We start from the raw sequence: 11,553 nt of genomic DNA, 5'->3' as shown, positions 1-11,553 counted from the left end.
TAATGATTTGCCTACCGAAATAATGTTATTTTGATGTCCAATCCCTAATGTTGTTGTCTTAAAGCACAACCTTCAGACTGTTACACAAACCTGTCAAATATAGAAGCACCAACAACCATCAATCTGTTTCACCAACCTGCCAAATATAAGCACCAACAAACAGCAGACTGTTTCACCAACCTGCCAAATATAGAAGCACCAAACACCATCAATCTGTTTCACCAACCCGCCAAATATAAACACAAACAAACACCAGACTGTTTCACCAACCTGTCCAACATACATTATATATCGAAACATTATATATAGAAATTGAAAGCAAACCAAAAAATTATATTGTAGGTGTTGCTTATCGAGCTCCAAACACCCCAGTTGATCATTTTTTAGTATATACATCGAAGTGCACTGAAATAATTTCAAATGAAAATAAACCAAACCTATATTTGTGGTGACTTTAATCTGGATTTAATGAAATCTCATTTACATGTCCAACGGCTACATTTCTTGATTATATGTATTCATCCTCTTTTTTTCCACTTATTGACAAACCAACGCGTGTAACAACAAAAAATGCTACGCTGATAGACAATATTTTTACTAATATATTAGATAAAAAATTGACACCTGGTATTTTATTTACTGATGTAACAGACCATTTTCCAATATTTACTTTGAAAATAATGACAAAACATTGGATACTCAACACAAATATATTTATTTTAGAAAAATTAATAGTAAATCAGTTGCTTCACTTGGTAACAAACTTAATGAAACTGGTCGGGATGACGTTTATTCCTTACACGATTCCTGTAATAAAGCATACGATACATTTTTTTCAAAATTATCGCATATCTATGATAAGCATATCAATATTATAAAAAAGAAAAAAAATGTGAGAAGAGAAAAAAATGCCTTGGATAACTTCGGCGATAATAAAATCAATAAATACTAGAAATAAGTTGCACAAAAAATATTTAAAATCTAATAAAGATAGTGACAAGATTAAATATAAAAGGTACAGAAACAAGCTTACATATTTAACCTATCTATTACTACTGGTGTTTTTCCATCAGCATTCAAAATAGCAAAGATAATACCCATTCACAAAAATGACGATCGCCATAATATTTCTTTTCTTTCTCATAAAAATAGAAATACTTTATTCAATATACTTAATTATGAATTAACAAACATTTTAGATTGGTTCAAAGTAAATAGATTATCGTTAAATATCGATAAAACTAAATTTATATATTTTTGCAACCAAATAAAAAATCCCAGGTTGACTAATAACTTTAATATTAAAATTGATAATTTACTGATAAAAGAAACTGATCATACAAACTTTCTTGGCATCGTAATTGACTCTCAACTAAATTGGAAACAACACATAACAAAAATATCTGATCAGGTATCAAAAAATGTAGGCGTAATACAGAAACTCCAGCATAGTTTACCATCTAACATTTTATTTTCTTTATACAACACAATGGTTCTTCCTTATTTATCGTACTGTAATTGGTATGGGGTACGGTAACAAACAAACACCAACAACTATGTCCATGGGTTAGCACAGAAACAACAAAATTAGATCAACCCTTTAAATTACAGGAAAACACGTAGAATTTGCACCAAGTCTAATTCTTTATCACATACTAAACAACTTTTTTTTACATTTAAAACTTTAAATATTTTTGACATTAATAGGCTTCAAACTGCAATATTTATGTATAGATACCTCCCAGAATCATTTAACAATTACTTTAAGAAACATGGTGAATCACACAATTACCATACACGTACTGTACCTCTAGTGATTACATTTTGCCAGACAAATTTTATCCGTAATTTTGTTAATTTTAATGGAGCTAATATGTGGAATTCTCTTGATCAAAATCTTAAAACTGCACCATCTGTTTTAAATTTTTAAATCAAGCTACAAAAAACATTTAATATCAAATTACGCTGCGTCTTAATAATTATACAGTATAAATAAAAAGAATGTTAAGTGAATAATTTGAAATGTGTAGCAACTTTTTTTTTTTTTTTTTTGTTTCCTTATTTTAAGAGAATCGTGTATAAATAGTTTAACTGTCTTTGTATTTTTTTTTTCTTTGTCTTGTAAGGGGTGGGTCGATCTTAAAACCTTATTTGGTTTATTTGACTCTCCCCCCACACAATACTTGTTTCAATGAACTATGTACAGTATATGTTTTATTTGATGATGTGTGGAAATAAATGAAATGAAATGAATGAACAGTATAGCAGAGATCCCAAGTTTGAAAACCAAAAATAGGGAGATTTTTTTCGTGAAGCGATCGCCTCCTGTAGCGACGCGCTGTGCAACATGAAATTATTACACAAAATGAAGAAAACAAACAATTTTCATCAATTTGTTTACTTTTATTTAACAATTTTACATTTGTTTACACATTGCAGTTGGCCTAAAATATAAATTTATAAATATTATTATTTATTTAGCATTTTGCTAGTAAAGCGTTCTTGACAGCAATCAACAAGGCTTTGCTTGGTTCATTGGCATATTAGAGGCTATGGTTGATTTATTACATCTCATCAAAGAACATAGAATTCTAGCAAGGTAACTGCAACTTGCAAGATTCACACGTTTGCTAAAAAAATTAAAAATATATATATATTTTAATTTAGTTAGTAAATCATACTACATGATTTAAGTCAGCAATATAAGTCTAGCCTACAATAACTGGTACATAATGCCATGAAAAAACATTAAATCCTGCCTCGCTAGGCTCCATTTTTTTGTGCGTAACTTGACCTAAGGCCGCAGAGTCACAACCACCACTACAGTCTACACACAGACGCCCACCCAACACAACACACATACATATCCTGCAGTGCAGATAGAGCCTAGGCCTAAGCCCTACATGTATTTCGGGATCGATATTAAAATAAACTTCAATTTTTCGGAAGACTGCTTAGTACCAAAACCTATTAACTATAATTTTTTTAGTATTGTTATTAAAGAACTGAAGCTTACTTGAAAGAAAAAGTATTTTTTATGCACCGATTAACTGATGAAGCCCAAGTGGTTGCCATGTTGTTTATCAAAACTGCTTCAGTTTTCTAATAGAATTTTTAGTACATTATTATACCATCACCTTATTAAAACCTATGGTGAATGTTTTTTTCACTTTTTTGGAACCAGCTTCCTAGTTAGATAACTTCCAACTCTTTTTGCAACTTTAAGTCCCAGCTTATTAAACACCTATTTGTTTTCCAGTCGCTATTCACTTGTTTTGCGCCTTTGATCTTTTATTTTTTGGAATTGGCACCATATATTATTATTATTAATATTGTTGTTGTTGTTGTTGTTGTTGTTGTTGTTGTTGTTGTTGTTATTATTATTATTGTTATTATCAGAAGGTTTTTTTTTTAAATTTCACAAAACCAAAAGTGATAAAAACAGGCATTTAAAAGTCTATAATAGATTTTAAGGCAACAATACCAAAAGTACATACAGCGGTTCAACAGCTCGAGGGTTATCTGACAATGAGAATCGCTATCAAAACTTACTATTTGTGATTTTTGCATGTTTTGTGCTATGTGTATTTACCTTTCTTGAACTCAGTCAAAATTTTAGGTGCTGTAAAAAGTACAGTACGGTAGGCCTATACCAGTAGTAATCATACATTTTGTCATAACAATTGTTCTCCAGGTTGATATCACGACAACAACTTTGTATCGGAGTCTCTTAGGACAGTTAATTTTTTTTTCTTTTGTAGTATTTTCAACAAGGTGATTTCAAAATAAATTATCAAAGGTGCAGAAAGTATACCATGAGATATTTGACTTTGTTGACTAAAGTTGAAATTGAACAAGCTACTTGTGGAATGAAAAAGATAGGTCTTAAGTTTCAGCTTAAATAAATCAAGGTGGATGAGTTTTTTATACTGTAGATCGTTTGTAATTTAATTGTCTGTTAAAACCTTATTTAACCTCTATTGTAGGATCAATTATTTATTTATTTATTAAACTTTCTGTATACTGGATGGCAAGCTCAGTGCAAACGCACTAATTTTTGTTGTGGTCCAGTTAAAAACATAAAAATACAAAATAGATTGGAAAATTAAACTAAAGGACTTAATTACAAAAAATAGAGGGAAGACCAATTATTTAAGAGCATTTCTAAAGTTATATAAATTAGAATTCTGGAAATCCCTAGAATATTACTAGGTACAGTAGTTGGTTCCAGTTAATGTATGCCCAATATTGAATTGTTGAATTATGTAGTGTGGTACACATGTGTATGTAGGTTCTAGAAACAATTGTTATAGCAGCAATGACACCTCCTTTGATTATATAATTGATCACGCAGATTATTAACTTGCATGTTTTCCTAATGGAATAACATTGATTTTTCCCGCTGGAGGTGTTGCTTTTCAATGTCTGCCTCATGATTTCATAATATTGCATCCTCGCGCAGGCTACAAGAAGTGACTGTTTCCTGCACATATGTGGCCCATATCTGAATGTATTCATTCAATCTGTATACATGCGTGAGAATCCTCGCAAAGCATCTTCACACAGGTTTATAAATCACTTTAATAGAGAAACATTTTCGAGTTCATAATCTAATAAAATATGTGAGTTGTAGTGACAGAGGACAGAAAGTAATTATCCTCAATAATTGGCAAAATTTCCGGTGAAAAAAAAATCAGGAAAACTGACATGAATGAAATTTGTATTCAATGGATGGAATTTTGAAACTTTTTAGTATTAAATCACTGCAAAAAATAATTGTTTTGATATAATTTAATTATTGATATTGTTGTAACTGGTAATCAAATTTTCAAAGTCAATGACTGTATTGATACTCCATGCCCTTCGTCTCATCTATTTTGTGTACACATTCCAAAAGGTTAATATAATGGAATCAGTGACAGTGCCAAGATTTGCCTGATATGGAGTGGGGATGGATTCGTAACAGTGACCAGTGGTGTCTAAAAGTGAAGCCTTTTTGTAGGTCTAGCAGGGTTAAGCTCCTTTGCACCCAGGAAAGCTAGGACTTTTTTTTTAGCATTTTAGGTATCCTGTTTCCTGTAATCCAATGTGTTTAGAATTTTCAGGATTTTTTTTTATAGATTTTACAGGCTGAGCTTTAAAGGAACAAAAGTATTCAGTGAGTACATGCATTGCAGGTGGTAGTTATCTTTGTCCACCTGGGGTCACCACCTGGGGTCACCTACTAATGTGTGCACTCATAGTAGACTGAATGCAGGTATAATTACAAACATTTGCAAACATAATATATCAATCATTTTATTTACCTTCAATCATGAATGTATTTATTATTCACATGCTAACACTGAAATCTTGACATACTAATCGATTTTAAAACTAGTCAGAATTTTATGGTACATGTCTTGGTTAAGTTCCCACTTCTTCCTCTCAAGTCAGGGGGCGGATTCAGAATTTTTCAAACAGGGAGACACAACAGTTTCAGAATAGGTAATTGAGTACCACATAACCTTGGTTTGCACTGAAATTTTTAAAATGTAGTGGCAAAACAGGGCACGTACCCCCGTTCCCCCCTACTAGATCCGCTTCTGCAAATTTAGAACGTTTTTATATGACTCAGTAATGTAGAGGACAATGATGTATTGAATTGGAATTTTGGCTAGCTTTTTGGTTTTGTCACACACAAAAAAAAATACATTTGCAATAAACAGTTTTAAGATGTTGTTATACCGCATTGAAGATTGCTAAAATATTTATTGTATGCTTGAAAACGTAAATTGTATACGCTTTCAAAGGTAAGGGTTGAAGTTGTGGTACTGTTATAAGCATAATGTGGCAGTAGCATACAGTCAATTTACTGCTTACAAGCTAACATGCCTGTCCCTAGGCTATATGCATTTTTTTCTTCCGTTGAACAAACTTTATTTTATTATAAAAGGAGCTTTACGTTTTTTTACCTGGAGATTATACTGCCTATGACTAGGTACATTATTGCTCATATGCCTGTACTACATTAATATATTTCAAAGCTGATCTCTGACTACAACAAATCATTTGGGAAGAAAAAGCTTTTTGCTATTAAACGTAATACAATGATGATATTTTTTGTATTTTCTATATTTAGTATAATAATAACTTTTACAGTAAAAGCTGTGATGTTGTTTGTGTAGGCCTTACCAATCAATTATTCAATAAATCAATTTTATACTGCTTATTTATGTACCCAAATTACAGTATTATCAATATCAACAGGGATATACAGTAGTTACTGTATGGTGGGCGGGGCCACCCAGACTTGAAGATTTCCACCCAGTATAAAACTAATTTCACTCACTCACCCTTCACTCACCTTTATTAACTCCCTCCTGCCCATTCTAAAAATCCACTCTTATCATTTAGAGTTCACCAATGTTATCACCCGCCCTCCCTTCAAATGTCTTCTACCCACCCTCAGTTTCTATAGCAACAACCCTGATCATAAACAGGTGTATAACATTAACTGGTTTATGCTGAATAATATACAGTATTTAGTTTAAAGTTCTTTTGAAAATGCCACCTGCCTGTGACTATAAAATGTTAAGTTGGTTGAATAGTCTGCGTCATCAGAATAACTGTTGGTTTCATTTCATTTTATTTGGTTCAAAGAACATTAAAACTGACAAACAAAAATAACACTTAATTGGCCGGAGAGGATTGCCAAAAAATTGAACTAAATCACTGTCTAGTGGCTCTATGATGAGCAAAAAATTTAAATACAAGAATTGCAGTATATAAAACTAAAGATTAATATAAAGTACTCCAGTATTTAAGTGTAGTGTAGCCTGGTCTGAATTACTATTGTACACAATAGTGTTGTGGCTTGATGTTAAGTACCATTTCCTTAATTCACTTTGATAGGATTAGGACTGAGCTTCTTCAAAGGAAAACCGGCCCATCATAAAAGTATGTTGTTTTTAGCATGTTTTTAAAATCATATTTATGGTACTGTATATAAAGCTAGTCAAACAGTCAATCCATAGAGCTCGTACCTCTGCCCTGTGTCTGAATACTAAACAATACTCAGGCCGTGTATGATGGGTGATTCCATTATTTTCACCCTATTGCTGCCGAACAAGAAAAGGCCATACTGTATGGTGAGCCATTTAATTATTTTATTTTATGCTCACGGTAAAAAAATCAAATTCCATGACTTATATTTCCTTTGACCTTTCCTTCCTAAAATTTAATCATCTCTTAATTCTTCAAATATCATGGATTTTCTTTTTTCTTTTTTTTTCTTTTTTCTTTTTTTTGTTTTCCAGTTACATCTGCTCACTTTGTTCTGTACATAGAGACTCTCGTATTTTGCGCAATATAAATGAATAACCTTTAACATTTATCATTCTATTAAATTTTATGAAGATTAGTTTTTACTTAATCGTGCAGACATGACAGCAGTAGATACATGCTTCATTCGGTAATTTTCAGTAGTATGCAATTTAATTAAATTTGAACTAGAAATGAAGAATTTCTTTAAGATGATGTAAATTATTATATGGGTTCCCACCGCATTAATAATCAGAGAAGGGTGGTAGAGTACTGTATATCAGTGACTGAGATGCTTGCCTTCTGACATCTGCTATTGATGCCAAATCCTTTATGTTTCAAATGTTTTATACTCATATATGTTCAACACCATTGGTTCACATGTAATGAGAATGACTGTATACTGTACTATTGATTTATAACACATATCTTTATTTCCGTCCTGAAGAATAGTGAGTCAGACACTGTTGAATTGAACAAAGAAAAAAAATACATATAATGCTTTGAGTCAGTGGTGTATCTAGGGGGTGCGCAGGGAGGGCACGCCCCTTCCAAAAATATACTCATACCCCCTCCCCGCTCCCCCCCACCCAGCCGCCACTCAAAAATAACTTTCAAGTAGTTAAAAATCACAAAAAATCACCTTATTTTGCGAAAGTGCCCCTCAACTGATCATCGAGTCCTCCACACTTCACCTTTGTGCCTCCAATCAGCACCCCCATTCCAAGACTTCTTAGATACACCACTGCTTTGAGTAAGACAGTGAATTATTGAAAGTATGTTTACTTTAAGGTCACTAATTACAGCCTACAAAATTAATAAGATAAGATGTACTTCATTGTCGTGAGCTAATAAATACATACAGTAAATAATACAGTAGGCCTACACAATTTCAAACATGACATTTGGTATTTTTTATGCCACGAACTACTTCAAAATGAAACTGACCTAACTAGAAGTTATCAAATTGTAAATTTGACCATTTAATTACAGAACTGTTGGTATATGTGCAAGACCATTTTTAGAGCTAGGCCTCATCTTTTGTTAATTTCTTCTGCAGTGTTCCCAAGCTAGCCCACCGCAGCATGTCCAACCCCTGTTGCCCTCTACTAAATGACAAGACACACCTGCCCGGGCCTGCAGGTCTGGAGTAGACCATTTAATTTATCCATTATGAGAAAGAATGCGATCTAACCGCCTAAAATAAACTTTTCCGGATATGTGCCAAAAATGACTAAACAAAAAAAAAAAGATTCTAAGAAAGATAAACCTTGGTTTTATCTTTATTTTCAATTATATAATGAGATGAGTGAAGATTAGAAAGATATTGTCAATCTTTTGCAGAAGACTACAACGAGAAAAACACTTCAACTACAGCACTTTACTATTTAATTATGATTAATATGATTGGTAGAAACATAAGTAAAACCCAGAAATATAGATTAGTTTCACTTTAAATTGTTAAAAATGGGAAGAAGACCCTTTTTGTAGCCATCAGCTTTTTTAGACCCAGTTGGTACAGTATGCTTGCGCAGTAACATTGAATATAATGATTATTAAAATTGGCAACAATAAAGGCAAGCAATGAAGAGAAGCCAATTTAGTTGTTTACTTAGCCTAATGGTAGTAAAAATACACATTGTATAGTACCACAATGTGTTGCATTAAAAGAGACACAGTTTAACCAATTTTGACTATTGTTATACTCCATTAAAATGTGGACACAATTGTAAATAAAAATATCTCAACCGTCTACAGTATAGGTACAATAGTATACTGTGCTGGAACCAATTTAAAAACTCATTATAAACAAGAATTGTTGACTACAAAATAGCAGGCAAGATTCTAAAAAATGTGATCCCTTTCACCCACTTTAACTAAAATTCATATTAAACCCATTTAAGTTTTTGAATCTTTGTTGACAATGTAAACTAGGGTTTCAATGTTGTTGACAATTTATGAACTAGTCACTGTGTTCAAAGGAAAGTCCACTTTAAAAGTATTGTATAGTGCACAATAGTACATGGATCAATATAGCTGGCTACGGAACACTGGTCTAGTGGCTATGTTGTGGTGTGTGGTACTTGTTTTTACAGAAACTACATTGCTTTTCAGTACCATGTTCTCTAGTATAAACCCATAATACCCTACTTTACATCCATTTCCATTCCATTGTTTCCTCTGGCAAAAACCCAGGGGTATGATTTTAATGATTAAAATGACTGTACAAAGAACATTAAATATTAGGCATGCATTGCAGTGTTGGATATTTCCATTTTGATTGGCCATTTCCTATAAAGTTTTTTTAATTTTTTTATAATGAATTGGGAATGCCCCGGATATAATAAAGCCCATCTCCCAAAATCAGTCAATTTTGTATTCAGTAGGGGAGGGCTCGTACCAAATATACTGATGGCAGGCCTGTGGTATACCGTGTCTATTTTTGTTGTGGTTTTTATAGAACCTCCTTAAAAATCTTGCTTACTTTTGTCCCATACAGTACTTTAATCGCCTTTACATTGTTCGTCAAAGCGTTATGATATCAAAGAAAGTTATTGTTAGGCCGACACAATTCAGGGGTGTTATCTCAGGATTTTATCTTTACTATGCTCTGTTGCTGCGCTTTTCCCTGTGAATTTACCTTGTTAACATTTTTACTGTATTGTAGTCAAGAATTTGTGTTTGAAAACTTTGCTTGTTATTTTAAAATCGATCAGTGAGTATGTCTTGCCCGTGGCTTCACCCCTGAAGCCTAGCTGTCGTAGATTCAAGCATGGCTGGGCTTGACATTAGCCAGGCACAGAGTGGGGTCAGTATTGGTGTGTAACTTTAGCTCACAATACACCAAAAACATGGTATCAAAATACACAGGTTTCTACTTTGTTTGATTTCATTAGATAATAAAGCTATAACCTAGGAGAAATATTTGAGTTTTTTGTTGAAATAACCCAGAAAATCAAAACATAGAAATTGTTTTTATTAGATCCAGTTACGCATTAGATCTTAGTATTTACTTTATTAAATAATAATATTAAATATCTTGTATTGTATTTTAATGTGTTTTTTCTTACAAAATGTTTGTTCTCTATTTCAGACTTTTATATTTACTGATGAGGAGGATAAGGAGTACAAACTTAAAGCAGGTGATTTGCACTTTTTTAAAACTTATTTTCATTCACTTTCGTTTTAATAATATCGACTGTTTTACTAAATTGAGTCCATAAAACTGCCGTTTAGTACAGTAATTCTGAGGAGATGGGAAATTGGCCTGCTGTAGTGGGTAATGAAATGGGATTAAGGAGATTTAGGAAGGGCAGCACGCAAGGGTCACTTGTATTTTGGGGAATATTTGGAAAAATGAAATGTTTCAGTGACTTGTTTTTACAAATTTCATTTCATTTATTTCGTCCAATTTTATAAACCTTATACAACAAAAACATAAAACAAAACACCCTTTACAATGACAGGATTAAACAAAAGCAAACTTAATTGCTTTACAAATTTTCTCCACCGCCAAGGGTGACATTTTTTTTTTATCCAAAAGGTATGATTATTTACAATAAAAGGCAAATTTGAATATAAACAATGGCAGGTACAAAGTTGTGGGTGGGGTAGGGGGGAAAGCCAGACCAGTGCCCCCAAAATTTTCCTCCCCTTAAATTTTTAAAGAAAAAATGGAGGAAAAAAAGAAAATTACATTCAAATTCTGAGAGTGCCATTTCCGGCCATCTACAGATAATAATAATAGAGCCATTGAATCATAAATATTTTTACCTTAGTCCAAACCATGGTGGAGTGGGGTTGTCTAGACCCTTAGAAAGTGCCTCACTGGGTCTTGTCTATTTATTTGGGATTCCTGGATCCCTCACTGGAAAGTGCAACACAATATACCAGGTTTGCCTAAAGTTCAGTTGGTAGAGCAGTCGGGATTGACATCAGTTTAGAAGATTATAAAAAAAAAAATTAGTAAAAAAAAGATAAAGAAACATATGCTGGTGAAGGTCGTTGAAGGGTGTAACCCGCTAATCAACTTGGGCATGTTAACTCATAAACTTTATGTAGTAATTTTCAGAAGTTAATTTCATGATTGATGAACAATCTTCTTCATCAATTCTTATAAATCAGATGGCTAATTATTCGGTGGCCCAGACATTTAAAAAAAAATAAAAAAAATAAAAAAATTTATCTTTCCTGATACGTTTAATGATCTCTCCTTTTAGCTATTAAGGGTTCAATTTTTTAAATAATTTT

General features: G+C 32.5%; 1 protein-coding gene across 1 annotated transcript in view; it reads left to right on the top strand.

Annotated features, from left to right (window-relative positions):
* Positions 1-11,553, top strand: part of LOC117111154 (beta-1,3-N-acetylglucosaminyltransferase radical fringe-like) — a 49,891-nt gene that overhangs the window by 9,441 nt on the left and 28,897 nt on the right. The window contains exon 2 of the mRNA XM_033254024.1: positions 10,397-10,445. Within this exon, the coding sequence (XP_033109915.1) occupies positions 10,397-10,445 (49 nt within the window). The remainder of the gene's footprint in view (positions 1-10,396; positions 10,446-11,553) is intronic.

Source organism: Anneissia japonica, unplaced genomic scaffold (assembly GCF_011630105.1).
Source record: "Anneissia japonica isolate Jap-2015-1 unplaced genomic scaffold, ASM1163010v1 scaffold287980_len571666_cov165, whole genome shotgun sequence".
Lineage (NCBI taxonomy): Eukaryota > Metazoa > Echinodermata > Crinoidea > Comatulida > Comatulidae > Anneissia > Anneissia japonica.
Note: the sequence above shows the minus strand (reverse complement) of the source record. Positions and strands in the feature narration are given on the sequence as shown.